Source organism: Mus caroli, chromosome 17 (assembly GCF_900094665.2).
Source record: "Mus caroli chromosome 17, CAROLI_EIJ_v1.1, whole genome shotgun sequence".
NCBI classification, from domain to species: Eukaryota; Metazoa; Chordata; class Mammalia; order Rodentia; family Muridae; genus Mus; species Mus caroli.
Window position 1 is genome coordinate 23345178 of NC_034586.1, and position 23730 is coordinate 23368907.

The following is a 23730-nucleotide window of genomic DNA, read 5'->3' on the forward strand; positions in this document are numbered from 1 at the left end:
GTGCCCTCTTCTGGAGTGTCTGAAGACAGCTACAGTGTACTTACTTATAATAATAAATAAATAAATCTTTAAAAAAAAAAAAAAAAAAAAAAAAAGAAAGATGGCTCCATTGGCTGGGGCATGGTCCAGTGGTCTAGCATCCAGAAAGCCCAGAGTCCATGCTTGGCTCTCCATAAGCTAGGTACTGTGGTGTGTCTTGGGTTTCTGCTGCTGTGATAAAGACCATGACCAAGAAGAGCTTGGGAGGAAGGGTTTGTTTGTTTGTTTGGGTTTGGGGGGGGGTTGTTTGTTTTTTTTTTTTCACCTTACACTTCCAGGTAACAGCCCACCACTGCGGGACACCAGGGCAAGAACTCCAGGTAGGGAGTGAATGATGGAGCGGCCACAGAGGAACGCTGCACGCTGGCTTGCGCTCGGTAGCTTCCTCAGCCTGCTTTCTCAAACACCCTAAGAGCACCAGCCCAGGGGTAGCTCTGCCCTCCGTGTGCTGGACCCCCACACAGTCAATCATCAATCAAAAGAATTCCCCACAGACAGAGAAATTTCCTCAATTGAGGTTCCTCTTGCCAGACAACTAACTTGTGCCAATTTGACCAAAAAAAACAACAACAACAAAAAGTCATTATGAATGCCTGCCCTCCCAGTGCTGGGGAGGTGGAGGCAGGAGGATCAGAAATTCAGCCAACCAGCAAGTTTGAGGCCAGCCTGAGCTAAGTGAAACCTTGCTGAAGGAAAAAAAATGAGGGAGGAAGTGAGAGAAAAGACAATGAGCAGACTGTGGAGAAGCATAAGGCAGGGCCCTGCGAGACGCTGGGAAAGGCTGCGTCAGAAAGAACCCAAGCACTGCTCTCCAGGAAGGAAGGGCCAATGTCTGCAGGTCCCAGCTTTGGGCCTGGAAGGCAGTGCCTCCCAGGGACATGAACTTTGTGGGAAGGTGGGGGACTCTCAAAGTTCCTCTCATCCATACCTGACACATGGCAAAAACACCAAGACCATTCTTCCAGAGGAAATCCGGTCTAACTCTACTACAACACTTCCAGGAGTCCCAGCGAGAGCTGAGGGCTGAGCCTTGGACCTGCTCAACAGCCTCAAGCCACAAGAAGGGCACTAAGCCCCACGGGCGATGGCCAGGCTGAGGAAGCTCGAAGACGCTTCCTCCTTCACTAGGCCCAACAAGAACACTGTCACTACCCGTGGAGACACTGGCTGCTCAGCCAGGACTGAGCTCGAAGCCCCCACAGGAAAGAAGAGAGGCCCGGCAGATGGCGGGAACTCTCTGAGATCAGCCTCAAAGGTCACCGTCTGTTGCAGCCTGCCTGCTCCTGGCTCTTCTGCCTCAGTGGAGTATCTCACGCTGACTTAAGGCCCAACTCCAAGCTGGGTAAGACATTTCCTGCGGGCTGACTATGCACGCCAGGCTCTGAGCTGCCCTTGCTCAGACCCCTGCCTCCTAATTCCATCCGCCTGGCCAAGGAGGTGGCTGTTGGCACTCATCTTGCAAACAAAGATGCTGAGAGAGAATAAGGCTGACCACATGGTCAGCCCGCGTCTACCGAGGACCCTGGCCAGCCCCTCCTCCAGGCCTCAGCTCTCTCCCATGCAAAGGGAATGGTGATTCACGGAGTCTGTCTTCCTCTGAGTTCTTACACATGTAGGCACAGGTTGGAGCCTACAGTCTGTCAGGACCACCCACAACATCTGCTCTCAGAAGATCCTACTGGCCCATTCCCACAGGGTTGTCATTGCCTGATACAGTAAGTGGGCTGGTAATGGCTCTGGAGGGACCAGGATTAAACCTCAGGCCTGAGGTGCCCAGTGCTATCACTGCCCCATGGCTGGCACAGCCACATCCTCCTCTCTCCTCAGCAACTCTGGACCCTCAGCAGGTGTGCTCCACACACTCTTACTCCCTCTCTTGCCAGAACAGGTCAGACTAAGGCAATAGGATCGTGATGAATGGGGTTGCCAGGCCTGTGAATCCCCAGAGTCTGGCATCTGCTCCCCAAAGATGGCCTGGGTTTCCATCCACTTTGTTCACTGTGTGATTGTGTGAGCTTGCAATTCCTCCTAGAGGAAGCCAGGAGACCTGACAGCTATAACACACAGCTCTAGCCCCAACTGCACCCCAAAAGCACTCTCCAGGCAGGCTGTACCCCTGCAATCCCCTCAGAGGGAAGAAAAGCAGAAATCAGCAGCAGATCCCAGTCCCCCTGCCAAGAATTAGTCTCTGTCAGGGCTGGGAGGCAGACCTGGGTGGTGGCCCCTCCCCCACCCCCACCCCACACTCCAGACATGGCTCTCCAGCTCCCCTTCTGCCCTCTCCAAGTTAACCTTCTTGCCTCCATAAATGGCTTTTGAGTTTCTGGTCCAATCTCTCATCTCATATTCTCTCTCTCTCTCTCTCTCTCTCTCTCTCTCTCTCTCTCTCTCTGTTTCATTAGTGAAGAAGTCCCTTGTCCCCAGCTTGAACCATTAATATCACTAAAAGGGACCCAAGGAACACAGACCACAGCCTTTTCTGCCCTCCCTACCCCTCCATCTTTCCAGACCATCAGTCACTGTAGCTTGCCTGCCTCACAACACACACCAATCCCTACCGTCCTAGGAGGCACAGACCCGGCAGCTGAGTCTCTTCACGATCCGGCAGAGGGACAGAGAGAAAGGATCCCCTGAGCCCTGGCTCCTATCGTGGCAACTGTGTCTGTCCTTGGGTGAAATATCACCAAAATCCTAGCCGCTCCATCCCAGGAGACTTGAGCCCCTTGTCCCTTGTCCCCAGAGATACACGCTCTTGTGAGTATGCTTTGAAGTCTAACATCGAGACAGGCCATTCTGTGGGCTCAACACCCAGAATGCCAGGGGGCCAAGTGACACCCCCATCACCAGGGTTCTCCCCAGTATGAAGTAGATGCCGGGAAGCCCCTGCGTTCTAGAGTGTTGGGAGCAGAGTCTGACACCATGCAAGGCTTGCTTGCCATGATCTGGAGGCTGGGCCAACGTCACTGGGAGCACACTGGGGTGGCCCAGGCTGCCTCCCTCCCAGGCCTGGCAGGGCCTGGGTGACTCAGCAGTCCCAACCATCTCTGAAGCAAGGCCTGGGACAGCCAGTCCTGGTTTTCCCATTGTCCCCTCCTCTCCATGGGTGGACCCCACCAGGCTGCTCATTCCAGTGCAGTACTCTGAGAGCCCACGAGAAGATCAGAATCACTGGGGGAGACCCAGAGACCCCTTGAAATTTCCACTGTAGAGGCAGCTTCTCCTCAGAGGTCCCTGCTGCTCCTACACCCAAATCAAGTCAAGCCCAGGAGTTGGCCATCCCGGGGCCACAACAGGAGCACATGTGTATGTGTGCACAGGCGCGCGCACATATACATACACACACACACACTTATAATACATGTGCACACACACTTATAAATGGCTGCAGATGCTGGCAGGGTACACTTTGCAGTGGGGGTTACCTGAGACTCACCATGGCTTACTTCTACCTCATCAGACAGGGACCTTTCTCTTTTTCATCCCCTCCTCAGAGGCACACACACCACACCACACCACCCCCAGTTCTGATGCATCCTCGGAGTTAGACAAATGAGCTCCAGGTGAGAGGGGTCCTCTCCTCCTACCCCTAGTGGCTCAGACAGCCTCTTCCAGACCTTGGCAAGCTCTGGAGACCACAACAAGCCACACACACACACACACACACACACACACAAGGAGGTCAGAGTCAGAGGGAAGGAGGGAACCAGAGGCCTCTTCAGATCCCTTCTGCTCCCTCCCACTCCTTCCCCCCTACCCCCCCCCCACCACACCGCTCAGACCACGTACTGAGCAAAAGAGGAATGCTTGGGGGTGGGGGCAGCTGCTGCATAATTATTGGTAAAATGCTTGTAACGGTTTTTTTTTTTTCTTCCCCTCTCCCTAGTAGCTTTCAGTTGTTTTAGCAGCTTAGCAAGCACTTGGCTCCAATTGAATTGCAAATCAGCAGCTCTTGCCCCGGGAAGAGAAGAAAGGGAGGTGGTGGAGGGGGCAGGGAGGGGCTAGGGAGGGAGAGGAGGAAGACGTAGAGGAGGAGGAGAGCAGAGGGCAGAGGGGAGGAAACGTGGGAGGGAGGCCTGGAGTCTAGCTGAACCCCCTTCTCTCTTCGTCCTCCTGACCCACAGCCCTGCCCCCATCTGAAAACCAGGACACTCCCCTCCAGCCCGAACTGGAGGGCGGGCTGCCAGGGCCACCAGGGGCTTCCTCGACTAACCAGGAGAAAACGCGTCTTTCTTGGGAATTGCAATTATTTGAAAACAATGTCAAAACAAAAGTCTTGCTTTTTCTCCCTGGCAATCTGTAACACCGTGGTTTCCATCCTATATTTTGTCTGTCTGCCCTTCCATCGACCCGCCTGTCTTCAGTCTGTCTGTCTGTCTGCCTTTCATTAATGTTCTTTCACAGACTTCCAGCCCTCCCCAGGGGCAGCGTCTGAAGGAGAAGCCCGGGCGGGTTCTGCTTCAGACCCATGGTCAGCACCAAGGGGCCCGTTCCTCAGCCCACCCTCATTCCTGGCTCCAGCTTCAAACACGGAATCAGATACCAGGCCCAAGCTGCCCCATTCTCAAACACTCTCCCACGGTCAGATGAGGAGAGAAAAGAGTCATCAACCAGGCACTCTGGGCCATGGAGAGCACTAACCTTGAAGAGGCGGAGGATGTTGGCCACCATGATCGAGACGGAGCTCCCCGAAGCTCCGATGACACCCACCACTCGTTCAGGCTTGGTGATGATGGGTGGGCCCCCACTGCCGCAGCGGACCTCCGTGCCATCCTTCTCGATGAGCGCCTGCACAAAGGTCAGGGACTGCTCCAGGGCGTGGGTATCCCTTGAGCAGGTGTCCAGAATGCGGGCGCCCAACGTGATGTTGGGCAGTAGGTCCGGGTCGTTGTTGATGCGGTCCAGGGCAAAGAGCATGGCCTCCAGTCGGTGGATGCCTTTCTCCTTCTTCAACTCGCCGCAGGCCTTGCCCTCCGAGCCGCGACCGTGGACGGGAAACAGGCCTCCCAGGGTGATGTCTCCATCAATACGGATAGAGTTCATGTGAGGGTGACCCTTGGGCTTTCCTAGGGATGAAGGCACCCAGGAGCCATAAAGGCTGAGGAGTAGGCAGAGGGGCAGCCGGGCCCACCACCAGGCCCAGCCTCCCTTCCCAGACATTTCGGAAAGGCTTAGAGACCCATGAATAGCGGGCCCCACTCCTAGCCCTAGCAGGCCCTGGGTCCCATGATCTGGGTGTACATGGACAGCGCAGCTTCAGCAACAGGATGGCTGCTGAGGGCCGATGGGGTGGCCCATTCCAAAGATCTCCCCTCCTCCTCTTTGATACTTGAGTTGAGCTCAGAGGCCCACACAGGCCAAAACCACAGACAACAGCCAGTGGCCAGAGATACAGGAGGTCTCAGATCCTTGTCCCTGTGTCCTGAAGGCCAGATATCCGTGTCTGGCTGTGGAAAGGGAGCCGCGCTCCTATCCTGATAGCCGATCTTAGAATCAAGGAGAAAACAGCTTCGGTCACTCCTACCAACCTGGGAGAGAGAGAGAGAGAGAGAGAGAGAGAGAGAGAGAGAGAGAGAATGCGAATCAACCCAGCCCTGAAGCAGACATTAACTGTTGTGATTTCTCATCGGGAGCCTGGGAGAGGGAGCTCAGAGGTTATCGCCAAAGCTGCCATAAATCTCTTCTTGATTTCCAGTGCTCTGCGGCCCAGCTCCTGGGGAAATGCAGAGCTGGAAGCAGAAACTGGGTCACGTTTGAAGACCTTCGCTGGCCAGGGCCCACTGCCCCCAGAGGCCAGGTCTCCAAGAGAATATGCCTAGGGAGAGCAAGCATGGCTGAGGAGGAACGGGCCCCCGTCCTCAGAAGCTATAGTAAAATACCAACCCTGCCAGTCCAACCTCTTGAGAGAAACGAAGAGACTGAGACCCTGGCAGACCTCGAGTCTACAGATAGTTCCTAGTTCATAGCTCTGAACAAGAAGCATAGCTGTCTGGGGGACCCAGGATCCAGAAGAGAAGACCTGGGAGGCAGGCAGCCTGCCCCATAAGGCTGTATGTCGTTCTGGCTGTGCCCAGGCCAAGAGCTGTAACTCCAAAGGGTGGGGGAAAGTGGGAATCTGGGATTCAGAGGTTGGTTCCCGACTTCCACGTATTCACCCCAGCCACACAAGTGCCCAGGCAGAGGGCAGAGCCAGGCTCCTTCCTCCTGCCCCAGCCTCCTCCAGCCTCCCTCCATCCCTGTCTGCCCCAGTGGGGCTGAGGTTGCGACCTGAGCCTCTGCATATTACTGCCATCGTCGTTGTTATTGTTGTCGCGATTAAATATTTATCTGCAGGGGTAGAGAAGAAAACAAAACTCCTCCTTATTCTCACAGCTAATTTGGGCTAATTTCCCCTGGGGATTCTGCCTCCCCCACCCAACGTCCCCCCCTGAAGCCAGCAGCCACCTCTCTCTACTTCGGAGGCCAGCGGGAGAATGGCTGGTAGCTGAGTCAGGGCTGGGCTAAGAGGTGAATCCATGGCCCCTTCTCCAGTGAAGGCCAGCTAGCCATTTGACTAATCTGTGCCTCAGTTTCCCGCCCAACTAGAAATGGAGCTGGAGTCTAGATTGAAAACATCCCCGCTAGAAACGGGGTGCCTCCATCAAGACCCAGCAGGATTCTGGGAACCATAGCTCCCCATCTTGCCAGTTCTCCGACTGAAGCCCAAGGAGAGGGAAGGATGCCAGACCGGATTACAGCTTCAGTTTCTGGGCTTCTCTGGCCGCGGGGTCGTCAGAGCGTTGCAGGGGTTGGGGGTTGAACCCAAGGTCTAGCACAGCCTAAGCAAGCTCTCCACCACTGAGCTACAAGGCCAGACCTCAAACGGTCCATCTGCCACAGCCCCTCAACAGCCAAGGCTCTAGTGACGAATTCCACTTTGCCTCGCTCTGCCGGCAAAATGGTAGCCTGAGGCATTCCATAATTCTCCCAGAGTCACCCAGCAGATCAAGATGTGTCAGGTCTAGAAACATAGCAAATGGAGAACCTGGAAGAACTACCTTCTGCAAGACCCAGGGACCTGTAGCACTACAGCTACAGCCAGTGCCTTAGGGGTGATCTGAAGGCTACCTCTGTTGAGTGGTCTGACATCTCTTGCCCCTCAGACTTTCTGGTATCGCTTTCTGGGTGACTCCTTTGGGAATTGCTGGTTTGGGCAGTAGACAGTTCACAGGCAGTTGGAAAGAGATTGGGATCACCTGGGGGTCCCAGAGCCCTGCCCTGCCCTCCTCTGCGTCTCTTGTTCAGATACTAAGTTGCGGAAGCTGGGGAAGGCTCCAGCCTAGGCACCAGGCTGGCCTCTGAGGCACATCTACAGCCATCACTGAAACAGCCTGTGTACAGCCAGGGCGTGGGCAGGCCACACATCTGCCTAAGGGGTTACCGAATGGTTCAGACAATGTGGGGAGGCGGTGGAGAAGCATGACACCCCGCCCTGGGATTGGATGGAGTGTCCAGCCCTGTCCCACAGAGGCAGCAGCTGTACCACTAAGTGCTACAGAGACACACAGAGCCCAGGACCCCACGCATGTGCAGGGGCCTGTGGTCTGCTCACCCCTACTGCTGTGCTGGGCAGTTGCTCAGGCCTTCTGGGTTCACAGCTGTCTCTATGGGTGTCACACGGAGTTTGCACCCTGACAGAGCATGAGCTACCTCAGGGCCAGCTGGTACAGGGAGCTTGCATGAAACAGCTTGTCACAGTGACCTACACAGCCTGCAGCTCTTTCCAGGGGTTCGCTGACAGCTTCTCCTATGGGCTCGGCCCACGGCCCACATGTGGGAACTGTCAAGGCACGGAGGGAAGGAAGACTAACACAAACGGGGCCAGAATCAGGAGCCCTGAAGGCACTTGCGATGCCAAACTTCCCACATCCCTCCTGCCTTCCTGGGGTTGGGCCCCAGTCCCTGACCATATCAGGTCCCCTGGTTCCCCTGGCAGGCCTGACTCCTCCAAAGGGTTTGGTGGACAAGCCTCCTTCAGCCCTACCCCCACTCCCACCCCCAATCCCTGTCTTTTGATGCTGTAATAGGAACAAGAGGAAGTAAAACCACCCTGAAACAAGGCAGAGAGCAGCCCTGGGGATGCCAGTCTCCACCTGCAGGGAAAAGGGGGAGGCTCTTTGAAGTCCATTCCCCAGGCCCCAGACTCTCTCCCCCCTGTAATTTCAAAATAGCCATGGAAACTCAAATAGGTCAACTAGGGGCACCTCTCCCCAGAAGGAGCCCCCAGATGCAGATGGCTACATCTCCCTCCTCTCCTCCCGCTCCTCCCACTGCCCCTGCCTTAGTCCTCCTCCCTAATCCCGCCCACTGGCTTCAGGGTGGACAGCGACAGCACAGAGGAACAGAGCAGCGTTGCCTTCCTGGTGTAGCATCGCTCACAAGCCAACCGTAAGGCATGTTCCAGAGTGTACTCTTCACGGAGGAGCTTGTGAAGGGAACTTGGGACGGACTGCAATCTGGGAGGGGCCTGCGTCACCCGAGGGTGGTGTGGGAGGGCTCTGGAACCTGTCACATTGGCAACGCAAAGTCCCCTCAAGCAGGTTCTTCATACCTTTCTGACTTCAACGGCTCCTCCCCAGGCATGGCCCAATCCAGAAGGAACCAGACCACAGAGCAACAACCATGGAAACCTGGAAAACCATGCCTGATTCACCAAAACTCCAGCCATCTTCCATTGAGCTGACTTCTATTCTTCTAAAGCCAACCCAAGGCTTTAGAGAGCTACAAAACCCAAACACCAGAATTGAGCACAGAAAACAGGCCTTGTACTTTGTCACGGGATGAGGTGGGAGCCACTAGACTTGATCCTCTGAGGGTGTGCCCCAGGAGAGATATGGGTACTCAGGGGGCACCAAGCCATTCCTGGGAGCCCAGACTACATCCTCAGTCCTCCTAACCTTGCTTCCAGATCCTCCATTTAGCAAGTGGCCTGTGCCATCTCGGCTACCTTGTGTTCCCGGCCAGCCAGCTGCTCATCAAGCAGGAGACTGTGAATGGTTGAGTGGGGACTGTCCTTTACCTCAGCTGTATAGACACCAATTGGCCCACATCTCATACCCTAAAAGGCAAAGGGAAAGAGAACCAGGGGCCTCTCCCCCTCTTCATGCCTGAGCATCTCCCCACTACTCCCAGGACCCCACGGCCCAACAAAGGATTAGTCTGTGAGTCAGTATCATACCAAAGGGGTTGGGCCAGTGCCTGGAATTAGCAAGCAGGTCACTCAAAATCTCTCCTGACCCATAGTGGGAAAGCCAACAACACCCCTGCCTGCCTGAGACCAGCACTGCAGACCCACAGGCATACAGCCTCCCACAGGACAGCAGGCTATGTCCTCTGTGGCTTCTGTACCCGGGCATGCCACCCATACATCCTCAGCCTGATGTGGAGAGCAGATGCCAGGGAGAGACACAGGGGTCCACGCCGCTCCCCAGGGACCTGCACCGCATTCACCAGACTCTATAACACACCGAGTGGTTCTAAAGGTGGAACCTGGCGTTTCAGGCTGCAAGCAGGCCTTCCTGGCAGAGCCGAGGCATCAGGCATCGAGGCACCTGGAACTTTCCCACCCAGATGATCAGACTTATTAAAGAGCAGGAGTTCAGACTCCCTACCCAGCTCTGGAAACCCCACAAGCCAGATAGCTGAAGCTCCCAGACTGGGAACCCACCAAATCCTGAAGTCCACATCCGATACTTCCAGGCTTGCTTTCAGAGCACAGGCCTGATTCAGGGGTGACTAGAGAAATGTGTTTGGGAGGAGAGAAGGGCATAGGAGGTAGGGAGGGCACAGGGAGTCACGTCCCAGCTCCATATTGATGGGAACCAGGAAGAAGGAAACACGGCACCCACTGTCCTCTACTTCTGCAGAGACCCCTCCTCCCCCAGGAAATCTGCCCTGACTGCTCCAGTTCCCACAACAGTATTGGTCTCAACGGTGCTAAAGCTGACGGGGTGGGGAGGAGGTGGCACCTTGGGGCCCGTGTGACCAGCTCCTTTATGTCTCCTGAGCTTCATCCACGGTTCAGGACACACAATAACATGCTCAATCAATGACAGGCAGAGACAGGTCCCGCCCAGAGCCAGTCATGCATCTCCACTGGGGCAGATCGAGGACAGACAGACAGCAGCCGTGTCTGCAGTCCACAGGGAAGGACTTGGTCCTTAAACCAAACACCTGAGACCCTCGTGTGTGCTCGGGCACGGAACGCACTCCCTTTGGCCCTGACCATTCAATCAAATATGGCTGCCATCCTACATTGTCCCCTGCCTTGCTGTGCCTCAGAGACTCACACCTGTGCAGCTAACCCTGAGGATGAAGGGGGGCCCAAAAGCCATGCAGCACTGCAGGGGGCTGGGGGGAGGTACCCAGAGGAGCCCTTTGGGAAGAGGGTCATGAAAGAAGGCTTCTCTGAGGCATTACTGTGAAACAGAAAGCTAGGAAGGACGCACCCTGCTCCATTTCGGAGCAGAAGCCAAGAGGGGACCACGGGGGCAAAGGCCCTGAGGTTGACGCTTAGCCTTTGTCTGGAGAGCAGGTCCAGAGGGGGAAAGGCCAGAGAGGGTAACTGGCTAAGGTCAAGTGTGACTCCGTGGCCACTGTGCAGACAGAGAAATGGGAGCTTTGAGCTCAGTGGCAAAACAAACCTGAGGCCCAGAAGGACAGGCACCTGCGTCAGCAGAAAGTCTCCTCACCAAAGTTCAGGCCCTCAGCCAGCCATCCCACCAACTCTGCCTTCTCTGTGGGATCAAAGCTCACACTACCCCTCCAACATTCCACGGCCAGACCTCCCTAGACACTGCCATAGTCCCCTGCAGGAGACCCAAGCCCAGGAATGTCTGCTATGGCTTCTCCTCAGCTGCTGCTCCCTCCCTGTCCTGCCCTCCTCCTCCTAAACCCAACATCTCACCCCACCACCACCCCAGCACTGCCTGAACCCTGTGCTTAGCCCTATCCAATGCATCCTGCCACAGCTGAGAACAGGACTCCATCCCTACGATGGCCACACAAAGGCCACGGGCCAGAAGTGGCCATGATATCTGTGATGGACAGTGCCTGCCAGGCGCTGCAGAATTCAAGCCGAGTCCCTGCCTCTCATCTCTGTATTTGAACCTGAAGACAGCCCTGCATCAGGGCAGTGGCTTTGTTTTAACTAGAAGTCTTACCCTGACCAGTAGGAACAAGGGCTGGTTTCTCTTACTCAAGAAAGTGGAAGGCAGCCAGGGAGCCCAAACCTCTGGCCCATGTCCCCTCCCCACCCCCCAAAGCCTTGGTACAACCCACAGGAGCAGCTGGGCTCTCCTGGTCCTACAGTGGCAATGACCGTGGCCTTGCCTTCTCCAGGAGAGAGGTGGCTTTAACTAGATTGTCTCACTTGGGCCTAAAATGGCACAGGCTGTCATTATGAGCTGTCATTTCCCAATTACTGCAGATAATATCTACTTTAATTGAACAGGGTCCCGATAATGCCATTATGCACCGAGTTACCCAATTCATTTAATATATGCATGTACACACATTAGCACCTGACGGCCACCACGAGACTGAGGCTGCTTGCTGTACAGAGACATTCATGAGATGATACTTTCGGGGGGGCAGCAGCTTTCATTTAAGGGGTGACTGTCCTCAGTGTGCTGCTTTTACCAAGAAACCAGAGGACAGGGAGGCGCTAGAACTGTCTCTCGGGCCTCATGGGGCTCATGGGGCTCATAGGTAGGGGAAGCTCTGGGCTAGGCCAGCTTGGAGTCGGGCAGTTGCTTCTCTATAGGAGCAAAGCTGGCTGGGGAAGGGGACGCACAGGCTCTGGAGGGAGAAGCGAGAGTGGGCAGAGGGATGTATTGCTGCACAGGGAGCAGGTAACAGGGACTAATGAGCCAGTCTGCTCTCTAAGGGCCCCAAGCAGGGACACATCTCAATGCAGCTGTGTGCATGGGATGGGGGTGTGATCTTTGTGTGTATGTATGGTGCACACACACATGCATGCTTGTGCACATATGGAGACCACAAGTAGACCGGTGTCTCCCTCTGTTTCTCCTCCCTGATTGTTGAGATAATCACAAGGTGAGGCTGGCTGTGGCTACCTGTCTCTCCCTCCCCAGTGCTGGATTACAGGCACACTGCCCCCTCACACAGATGCTAGACCCAAGCTCGGGTCCTGATGCTCCCTGGATGAACCAGCTTCCAGCTTCCTCTCAGTGCATCTCTGCTGATCCTGACTGACTAGGGCAGAGCTGACACTCTTGGAAATGAGAGGTCTTGTAGAGAGTAACAGGAAGCTGTTGTCTCTACACCAAGCCCCTCTGCTTCTTCTTCGGGTGGGCCTGCTCAGCTGGTAGATCTTCTGTCAGACCAGGAGCAGGGCTGGGGCCTGGCTGCTGGCTCCCTCACGCTTTCTGCAGGTGGCAGGAGGTGCCATTTCTGCAGAAGTGCACAAACCTTCCGGTGGTAGGAGCTGACAGCCCAGCTGCCCGGTCCCCAGGCAGGACCTGCCCACTGGAAAGCTGGGTTCCGGGGCAGGGAGGACAGCAGGGTGGGCAGATGTCTTGAGGTGGGTGGTAATTAGGGGGCTGCTGCACCGTGCTTGTAGGGAGAGGACGGGTCTGTCAGCTATAATTACAAGGCTCTGGAGTCCATAGGTTTTGCTCCGTGTCTCCTCACCAGCTGTGGGGCCCTCAGGACAGGGACATTGCCTTCCAGGCTCTTCTGCCCAGCAAACTAGTCTCTCACAGGCTGACTGCGAAGCTCCCGAGAAATCACACTTCCAACAGAAGCATTCAGAAGCCACTGACACAGGTCACAGGAGGAGGGGAAGACCAGAGCAGAGGCCAGGCAGGCTGTTCAGCTCCCGGCCTATTCAGGGCCTGTTCTGGGTGAGCCCTCTCTGAACACGCCTGAAAACCCACCACCATTCATGAAATGTTCCTGTAGGCTAAACACTGCCAGCTTCCAGGGCAAAGGATCATTTCTGGGGATGGTAGAAGGCAGATGAGAACGGTATCCCCCCCCACCCCCCCACCCAGGAGGGCGGGCGTGAAACTCAGGGCTGAGCAGAGACTCGGCGCACAGGTCCTAAAGATCCCACCCAAGACAAGAAGCTGACCAAGGCGGGGGGTTCCTCCAGGAAGCAATCTCCGACCCAGAACCAACACCCACAGCACACTACTGCCTGCCCAGGACCTGCAAGGGTTCTCTGCGATGGTCTCCCACAACCTCCACGGGAGGCTCTGAGCTTCTTACTGGGAGCAGCTCAGGAAAGTTCCCAAGTTCTCAGCTCTTCACCAAAGGCCTGCCACCTCCTCCCATGCACAGGGGACTGAGCCCAGGGGAAAGAGGGCCAAGACCAAGCCACCTGAGAGGTAGGGAGCTGTCATGTGGCTACCCAGGAAGACAGCTACCCAGGGCTGCTTAGGTGTTAGGCTGAGCTGGAGAGACCCTCTAGCAAGCCGAGGTGCTTAGCAGGGTCACCCTCAGAGTACTGGCCTTTCTGCCTGCCCTAAGTCCCATCCAGAATTCAGAGTAAGTGGGGGTGGAGGGTGAAGGGGTGGGGGTGGCTGGGCTGTAAGCACACACACACACACCTCCCGCCAGACTCACAGCAAGGGTGGCATCACACTGCCACTGTGGCTTGCGGCACCGTAGCCCTGAAAGCCAGTTCAGAGGGTGTCCCCAAAAGCCAGCTTTCTCCCTAGCCAGGGGCAGCCGATTGTGAGAAGATCAAGGAGAAGAAACCAGGTACCCCCTGCAGAAAGGATTGTCTGACAACGAGAGTGTCGCTCAGGGCCTAGGGGCAGAGGGCGCTCGTCCTTTGGGCTCAGGACTCCCCGCCGCTGTGCCGCTGCCCCAGCTCCGCACAAACAACCACGCAGCGCCGGGTGCGGGGTGCGGGGGCGCAGCGCACAGTCAGGCCTCCACCTCGGCCCCGCCCCCGCGCGGGGAGGGGACACGGTTGCCCGCGGGCTCGGGGAAGCGACCCTGGAGCAGGGACCTCCCCCGCCACACGCGCGCTCACACAGAGCCCTTAGAGACGCTCGGTTCACCCGGGTTTCAGAGAGGGTTCGGTCCCAAGTGTCCAGAGAAAGCCTGACCTCAGGTCCCGGGGCTGCGGAGAGACCCCAGACCTGCAGCGCCACCGCAAACCACGGCGGCGGCTGCAGGCGGGAGGCGCTTCGGCTCCAGCCAGTGGCGAAGGTGGTGCCCGGGCTGGATGCGGTTCTCAGAGCAGGGAGCCTCAACACGGGGCTGGCGCTGCCCTCTGGCCGAGGACCACGGCGCAAAGGCGCACACCGCGCCCCGCGCCCCCATAGCCTAGCCTCTCCGCAGAGAGGACGCGCGGCTGTCACCGTCCCCATCGGGACCAACTCCACCTGTCATCAGTGCAGCCCCGTCACAGCCCCCATCCCACTTTCCCCCAGACCCGCAGACAACACTGCCCCGTCCCTGAGGGGGCAGCGGAGGGGCGGCCCTAGCCCGGAGGGAAGCCCCTGCCCCCGGGTCCTGCGCCCTCCTCCTGGAACTAGGGAGAGCTCGCGGAGGCCACCTCCTCAAACGCCGGGGTCCCCGCCGCAGCCCGCGCTCCCGGAGGCCGGAGGGCATCGTCCCCTCCGCCCATGCCCCTCGGGCCACAACTCACCGCGCATCGGCGAAGTGAACACCGCGGCCAGGGGTCGGCTGCGCCCGGGAAGTGCAGGGAGGCGGCGGCCAGCTCTTAGCTGCTCGCGGTGCCGGGAGCCCGGGCCGCGGCGGGTGGCGCTGACGCTGCGGACCAAGCCGGGCGCCGAGCCGCCGGCGGTCCCGGACGCGGCGGGGAGGAGCTGGCGGCCGCTTTGGCCGGAGCCTCGGAGCAACGAGCGGTGGCGCTCGGCGGCTGCTCCCGGGAAGCTGGAGCTGGGAGCGGCCGCCACGGTGCCCGTGCTGCTGCTGCTGCCGCCGCCGCCGCCGCCGCGGAGCCCGAGAGCGCGGGCGAGGCGGTGCGGGGCGCTGCGTGCGCCGAGGATCGGGGCTGGGGAGCGAGCGCAGCCGGCCGGGGTGCGGGCACCTGACGGCGGCGGCGGTGGCAGCGGCGGCGGCGGGGAGAAAATGGGAGCGTGTGAGCCTGGCACAGGGAGCCGAGCGGCGCGGGAGGGGCGCGAGCGCCGGGAGCGCGGGCCGAGGGCCGAGGGGGCCGCACGGCTCCCGGCGCCCACCGCCCTGCCGCACCGCACGCGCGAGCCCAGCCCGCAAGTTTGCGCCGCGAGTGCGGGGCGAGCGCGCCACGCTTCCGCCGGCCTTTTAAAGAGCGAGAGCCCGGGTCCACCCCCACACACCCGCACCTCCACCTCCGGAAGCTGGGACTCGCCACCCCTCCACGCCCTCCCCGCCGGCGGCTCCCGCTCCCTCCGCACCCGGTTGTCGCCCGCTCCCGGAAGCCTCCCCCTCCTACCCACCCCCCAATCAGCCCCGTGTGCGCGCCAGCTCACTACCCCGGCACCCCAAAGACGCGGCGAAGATCCCTCCTCACCCCCACATGTCGAGGGTCAGGGAACCCAGCTTCCCGTCGCACACCCTGCAAAGTACAGCAGAGCCTAGGGACCCTTAGGGGCGAGCCATACCCATTCGGTGCGTCACTGGAACCCCCTACCCGCGGGGCCGCTTCTCATAGCCGCGCACACACGTGGCGTGTGCCCCCCTGCGGCATGCTCATTTGCACATTTCTGTCATAGCATGCCAAGGAAGGAAACTGAGGGCCAGAGACGTTAATCCACCTGCCCAGGTCTCACGACCTGTGGGGAGGAGCGCTCTTACCCTGCGCTAACACCCCAGGGCCCCCAAACTAGGGGAGCAATTCACCTCCCCCCCCCATCCACTGAACACGGTGTAACAGGTGGCCTGAACTAGCCCCAAGAAGAGTTCCTCAGCTCAAGAGGTTGGCAGCTCGCTGCCCACTTCCCCTCGCGTGGGCTTTGATGATCCCGGAAGGGCGCCTTCAAGGCAGGCCTAGAGGAAGGCAGGGACAGACCACGCAATCCTTGAAGAGCTGCAAACAGGCCCACACTGCAGAAGTGGCTTCCCCGGGAGCCCCAAGGAGTGGCAAGCCTCGTCCTGGGTGCTACGGTGCCGGGGAGCCAGGGGAGTGGGTGGCTGCTAACAGCTGGAGAGGGGGCCAGGGCGCAGAGTGCCACCTGGTGTTCACTGTGCCCAGGCCTGAGACACTCCGCCATCCTGACTGCTAGACCCCCTGATTTCCAAAGAACCTAGAGGAATGCTTGGGAGAGTCCGGGACTAGCAAGGCCCGAGCTATCTCTGTCTGCTTCTCTCCCTGATCCCCTACCAATGCAGGCCCCCATCGCCAGCTCTCCAGACCATGAAGGCCAGCGCGGTGACTGTTCACCACCGTTCATGCAGTGCCTGGCTCCGTGCCTGGACCCCAGTGAGCTTAGGAATGTTTGGTGTATGAATAACTGTTGTCAAACTGTGTACTCTTGTTGTTGTCACATGGAATGACCCAAATACATGTCTCCTTTACCAAGTCGGCCCGCGGTTTCTGAGAGAAGTGTGCAGATTGTTCGTTCATCTATGCTTTGTCGTGTGTAACTGACACCACTCACAGTGACAGGGCCATCTCCACGTCCCTGGGTCCTCATCCAGCCCCTGGGTCCTCCTACAAAGCCAGCATAATGGAATTGGGCTGCCTTTCTGGGCTCCTGTAAGTGGGAGCTGCCGCACTTCCCGTACAGAACATAATCCCAGCATCCTTTGGTTGGTTGGATAGATGGAGCTGAAAATTACATGGGCCCTGGTTTATTGAGAACCCAAACGACCACATCAGGCACTCCCTACCCCTGCCCCTCAGTATCGCCTCTACTCTGGCCATAATTATCCCCCACCTCCCACCAGCTGTGTTTCTAAAGGCTGTGTTTTTCAGCGATTAAAAAAGAAACTGTTGCTGGCAGATGCTGAGCCTGGGGCTGGGCTGGAGAGCCTGTAAGTCCCCAGCCAAGACCCACATCTGCCAGACAGCCATGACACCTCAGACCACAGAAGCCCGGTGTATTCCCCCATCAGCCCTTAGCCATGGGCCCCAGGTGGCCTGACTCCTCATCCAGTTTGCTCTTTGTGCCCATCATGGAGAAGAATGGACACATGCCCTCCCCTGGTATCCTCTGCCAGGGAGCCAGCCCCAGTGGAGGAATGATGGCCAGAAGTAACTTCCCAGGAGTCACACAGTGCCCTGCCTGGACCTGCTTTTCCAAGGCCTCATTCAAACCACTATCTCCTAAGAACCAACTGCAGACCCTGGACCTCAGAGCTGGTTCAGGCTGGATGGAAGGGGGACAGGTCTGGGTCCTCTTTGCTGAAAGCCCCTGGATGTGGGGTCCTCAACCCTTGTGAGCATGGAGTTTTCCATCTGTCTGACCTTTGGCTGGGTTGAGGGTGCCTCGCAAGATTCCAGAGTGGGTAAAGCCTCGTTCCAATACCTTTTGAAGAGGTGGGGAGGCCACAAGGACCCATCCCTGAGTCTTCTTGATGCCGAGGAAGGGTACTTAGCTCTGCCCTACAGGTTCAGGACTGTGCCCTGGAAGTCGTTCCTGAGATCTGACCTATCTCCTTCCTGCTGCAGCTTTCAAGCTTGTGTTTTGTGGTTTGGGCTTTTTTCCTTTTTAATACATTTGTGTAAGTGTCTATCCATCTGTATCTGTGATTGTGAGGTGTAATCCCTACTACAGCACACTCACAGAAGTCCGGTGATCAACTGTCAGGAGTTGGCTCTCTGTGACTCAGGGTGGCACCTTCGGTGCTCAGCCCCTTACCCACTAAGCCATCTCACCATACAGCCCTGGTTTTGGCTTTTTTTAAAGACAGTAACCTACTACAGAGCCCAGGTTAGCCTTAAACTCATAGCGATTCTCCTGGCTCGGCCTCTTGGTTACTGTACCTATACCCACTATTTCGTTTTGTTTTTGAGACAGAAAGGGCATTGAACTCCTGGCCTTCTGCCTCAGCTCCCGAGTTGTGGGGTTGCAGGCTTTCAGAATGCTCTGTTTGTACAGCACTGGGATCAACTGGGGTTTCATGACTGCTAGGCAGGTGCTCTACTCACTGAGCCACATCCCAGGCACAACACCTGATGTTTCAGCTGATTTTTGCAGTACTGGGATTTGAACCTAGGACTTCATGCATGTTAAGCAAGTCCTTGATTTGTTTGTGTTGGTCTTTGATTTTTGTGTTTTGGTTTGGTTTAGTTTTGGTCTTGATTTTGACTTGGTTTAGGTTTTGACTTGGTTTGGTATGGTTTGGTTTGGTTTGGTTTGGTTTGGTTTGGTTTGGTTTGGTTTGGTTTGGTTTGGTTTTTCAAGGCAGGGTTGCTCTGTGCAGCCCTGGCTGTCCTGACACTCACTCTGTAGACCAGGCTGACCTCAACCTCAGAGATCCACCTGCCTCTGCCTCCCAAATGCTGGGATTAAAGGTGTGAGCCACCACGCCACCTGCTCTTCCAGAGACCTAGGTTCAATTCCCAGCACCCACATGATGCCACACACTGTAACTTGAGTCACAGGAGATCTGACACCCTCTTCCGGCCTCCTGGGTACCCAAGCACATACATGGTACACAGACATATACATACGGACATGACACCTATATACCTAAAAATGATTCTTTTACTATCTTTAAATAATCTGTGTGTGGAAGTCAGTTCTCTTTCCACCATGGTGTGGGTCCTGGTCAGACTGCAGTCCCAAGCACCTTTGTCCACTGAGCATTCCTGCTGGCCTGTCCCCAACTCCCTGTCCTCAACTCCCTCTTCATGCCTGTATCCTGACCTCCCCCAAAAGAAAAAAAGAGTTTGTCCACTGTGCTAGCTGGAGTCGCAAAGCCGTCCTGTGACTTCTGCATTCAGAGGAGTCTAATAGGAGAGAACCATTTTCTTGGAAAGCCCTGCAGTTGGGGTCCATTACAGTAAGTCGCGGTGAGCATGGTCCCGGGAAGACTTACGGACTGTCTGACAAATGGCCAAGGTCTCAGCTGTGCCTTACCCTCTGCCCCTGAGGGTTTCCATCCTGTCTCCCCCCCAAACCAGCCAATCAGGTAGAAATGTCTATTTAAACACAGCCGCACCCTGGCAGAATGCAGAGAGCCAAGTCACCATGCAGGCACCCAGGGGTCAGAGATCACCTTGGCCTGGGGTTGCAAGATAAAGTTAGGGACTGCAGGAAATCTGTGCCACCTGTTCCTGGAGTCACACAGCCCTTTCATGCAGGAGGCAGAAACCAAGTCTCAAGGGCACAGACACTGGCAAATTTTCTCACTCGGTCTTAGGGACAGGAAGGGACAAGGCTTAGCTATCTCTCTAGATCCACACCATTCATCTGTCTTTACAGGCAAACAGCACAAGGTAAGGACAGGTGTCCGGCATGGCTGGGCTAAGCTACACCTCCCCGAACCATAGTACCTGCCACAGGAGGACTCCGAATGGAAGACATTCCGCAGTGTCCCAGGCACCCCTTAGCACCCTGCATCACAGGAAGAGGATACAGGACAAGAGATCAGGGGGGACAGGGGTCTCTCTGCCCCTTGCCACTAACATGAAGACTGCACACAGGGACCAGGGCAGGAGGAACATCAGACGGGGAGGCAGAAGGGAGCAAGGGGGCTTCCAGGCCCACATTGCTTCCCAACTGTTACTCCAGAGTTTCCTGATCTGAAAGCAATTTCCTTCGTCAGCCTCAATTTCCCAGCAGTGAAGAAGGAAAAGCAGGGGAGGCTGGGAAACTGTCTGCTCCAGCGTCAAGCCATGACATGAAAACCCAGAAAAGACAGAGATCTCTCCGGCCCCTGAGCTAGAGAGCAGAAAGTGGTCCTGTGCACCCAAGGACTGGGAAGGCTAGTTCATGGAACTAGCTCAAACCTCTGAATGGCTGGGAATGGGAACTTCTCAGACAGGCAGGCCTCCAGGGCAGGAAGCTTTAGGACGAGGGCCTTGAAAGATGCATAGGTTTAAAATCCAAAAGACCCAGATGTGAGGGGTGTAACACAGCAGGACACACCTGAATCCTCCAAAGGCCTCTGACTCTGCCACCAGTCCGCACAGTGGATGCTCAGTGCATACAGCTGGCGCTCAGAGACCAGTGAGAGGCTGATTTCCCTGACAAGAAAGGCTGCCTCCTACCCTACTCCTTTCCACTCTCTCCTCCCCCTTCCCTGTCTCTTTTTTTTTTTTTTTTTTTTTTTAAGACTCGGGATTTCTCGGCTTCTTTGCCACTCTGCAATTTAAAACTACTTATCATCTCTCCCGCTCTCCCCACACGTCCAGGGGCTGTCAGCCGCGAGCCAAATGTCATTAGGATGGATGTCACAAGCCCAGATGTCAAAATACAATTAACATTTAAAATCTCCTCCCGCCCTCAGCCTGGTGGCCAGCCATTCCACAGCTCCTTCGGCTGAGTGGCAGGGCCCCTGAGCTCCAAGAAGAGCTGCCAGGTGACAGGCACAAGAGAGGACACCATCCAGCCGTCTAGTTGGACTGATGCACAGGGGGGCAGGGGAGGAGAGGTGAGACCTGGAGCAATGTCAAGCTTCCCCCCTACAACACACCCCCCCAAGTCTCCTCCATCCTGTCTTCCTGCTGAACCTTGTCTGTTGTCCACACCTCAGGACATTCTGCCTCTGTCCTGCCAACACTCTTAGGCCTGCTGTCCTATCTGGTGCTGTCCAAGCCTGGCCATCAACTGTGAATCATAATATGGTCTGCCACTCAACTCTAGCCTGCATGGGAAAAAAAGGAAGGACCAGGAGTAAGGGACCCCCACGATTGGGACTGGTGCCACACAGCCCCGCTGATAGATGAGTGGGGCGCCCCTCTGTCAGCCACCCCACCCCCACTGCAGCCCTGGCCTATTTAGGAAAGTGCTGGACAGCAGCCATGGAACTGTATCTAACTGTAGGGGACCAGGATGGACAGAAAGCTGGAAACGCCACCGTACAGTTCACTGCCAGCCGCCAGAGGAGGCCATCGATCCAAAGGCTTCTCTGAGGTTATCTTCAGACGGAGCACACAGCACCATGAAGGCTGGACTGACCCAGAAAAAAAGCCCATGGAGGTTGCAAGGAGGGGAGCAGGATCTCGTGCCTTGGCCAGGGGCAGAGGTCACAGCTGCAAGGACACACCCCCAGTCCCTGGTGACCTCTGACTCAGCCCCTCCTGCCTCTGCCTCTCAGCCACCTCACCCCTGCGCAGACCCCCAAAGAGGACAAAGCAGGCTGGGGAAGAAAAGCTTACACCGCAGGCTCCTACCCTCGTGGGCTGCATTCTAATGGCGTTTGATTGGATCGGATGCGCTCTTAATTCCCTCCTGGGACATCAGAAGGAGGGTAGGGAAGAATCTTTAATTCATCAAACTGAAATATTAATAGACTTTCAACCAGCTGGAGTGGGACGTGGGGCCCCCACAATGGAAAAAGAGAGGGACAGGCAGGCGAAGGTGGGAACGGCTGAGGAGGAGAAGAGCTGTCCCCGCCCAGGGTGTGGTTGTGTCACTGGGTGCGGGAAGAAAAAGTTTGTAAGCTTTCAGGTGGGCCGCCAAGACCACGTGAGTCAGCCACTCCTGTAACAACCCACAACAGGGGGATCAGAGGACACTTAGAAGCCAAGCCAAAGTCACTAGGCCAGTGTGGCATGCAGATCCCAGGACCCTGGAGAAGCCAAGTCACCTTAGCACAGTGCTCAGTCTCAGAGACCCCAAGGCAGGATCCCCACCTGATGTCAAAGATGCCATTCCAAGACAGCTACTCTCCCTCCACACTGCCCAGGTGCAGGCTGCTGAGGGCTTCCTCCTCAGAGCAGGTGTGAGAAACAAGCCACACCACGGCCCAGAGAACACAGACCAAGGAGGCTGGGGTAGTCAGCCGAGGTGTTCTACTTAGCACACATCTGTGGACTCAGGAGCACCTAATTTGAGGCCAGCCTGGGCTACACGAGGAAACCCTATCTCAACACAGCACCAGTCCAGGATCACAAGAGGGTGTAGTCGCCTGGAGAGCTTTGAACATGCCCCAAGGTTCAAAGCTCCACGGTTCACACCAAAGCCACAGTCACAATGCAGTCAGGCCACCCCTACCTACAGCGTCTCCTCTACAGAGAGGCAACACTCCGCAGGTCAGGTTGGGCAGATCTGGAGGCAGCACCCAATGGCCCTCTCTCACCCTCTGTCCAGACCCCTTCTCCACCCCCAATTCCTCCTCAACCTTAAAAGCCCAAGTGGAGAATTTTAGGGTACTCAGGTCCGTAGTCCTCCTCCCAAAGATGGAGGAATTACGTGTCTCCCCCATTTCTATACCTTGTAATGTGTAAGTAATGTTATCTGGGCACATGATCAGTGGGCAATCTCTTACCAAGTTTAGGCTTTCAGATAGTGTGGAAATCGACCAAAAGCAGCAAAGAACATGAGAGGTGGGGTGGGGGGTCCTGCAGGGCCCCGACCCTCCCCTGCACCTGTAGCAGCATGAGTGAATTGTCCTAAGGGTCGTCCACAGGATGAAGTTCCCTTTGGCCACGGGCCACCACCCTCAAAAAGAGATGGGCTCTCAGGTGCCGGCGGCGAGCAGAGCCTGGGTACGCTCCCATCGCGGGCCTGCAGCGCCGCCTCGTGGCCGAGCGGTCTCACTGCACGCGCTGGCCGGCCGCTGGTGCGTCTGCGGATCTGAGCAGGGGACCCAGGCTCAGGTGTGAGCTGGCAGGAGCGGGAGGAGGGGGAGATGCCGGGATGCAGAGAGTTGTTTTCACCTGAACAGATTCCGGGAGGAGGCAGCGGGGGTGGCAGGGCCCCTATTTCAGGACCATTTTCCAGCTGGGCCGCCGCCCTCAGATTCGTGCGCAGCCACTCACCTGCAATGACGACAAGGCTTTTCTAATCCACATGCGCCCTTTGAAAGAGACCCGTGCGGGTCCCCGGTTTCTTGAGTGGGCTGCGATGCCAAGGTGTGGAAGCCAGCAAGGATGGGTAGAAAGTTGTAACCGTCAGCCTTTCCCAATCCCAGTTCCCTCCTAGGCAAGGCCCTGGGTCTCTCACCCTTGCTGCACGCTCGAACCACAAGGACTGGGACTAAGTTTGAGGCTGCACCTCAAACCAGCCAAACTCAAATCTATGCAAAACGCCCGTGATTTCACTTTTGTAAACTTAACCCAAGTTACAGTCATTTGAAAACAAGCAAACTCTATTGAGAAAAAACACCATCATTTTGGCCTGTAGGAAAGGCTGGGGGTGGGGGGGGTGGGGTTCTCTTGAATAATTGATGTGGAGGACCCAGCCCACAGTTTCATCCTGAGACAAGTGTAAGAAGGTAAGCTAGACCCAGGCATGGAAGCAAACAGGTTCGATCCCAGCATTCAGGAGGCAGCCATGGCTACCCAGGGAGACATGTCTGAAAAGAAAGGGCAGCCGTGGCAGTGACTGTCCTGCTGTGGACGGCAAGCAGTGACCCTCCGTGTGTCTGTGTTGACTCCTGACTAGGCTTACATCACCGATGGGCTGTGAACAGGGCCCCGTAAGCCAAGTCCGCCCTGTGTTCTCCGAGTTGCCTTTGGTCTACATCTTTTTTTTTTTTTTTTTTTTTTTTTTTTTTTTTTTTTTTTTGGTTTTTTTTCGAGACAGGGTTTCTCTGTGTAGCCCTGGCTGTCCTGGCACT

At 56.6% G+C, this 23730-nt stretch overlaps 1 protein-coding gene across 1 annotated transcript in view; it reads right to left on the reverse strand.

Moving 5' to 3' along the window:
• Grm4 (glutamate metabotropic receptor 4) overlaps nucleotides 1–14876 on the reverse strand; it is an 84458-nt gene extending 69582 nt beyond the window's left edge. The window contains exons 1-2 of the mRNA XM_021186115.2: nucleotides 14702–14876; nucleotides 4678–5564 (exon numbers count right to left, since the gene is read on the reverse strand). Coding sequence (XP_021041774.1) covers nucleotides 4678–5196 — 519 coding nt within the window. The 5' untranslated portion in view covers nucleotides 5197–5564; nucleotides 14702–14876. The remainder of the gene's footprint in view (nucleotides 1–4677; nucleotides 5565–14701) is intronic.
• Between the last annotated feature and the right edge of the window lie 8854 nt (nucleotides 14877–23730).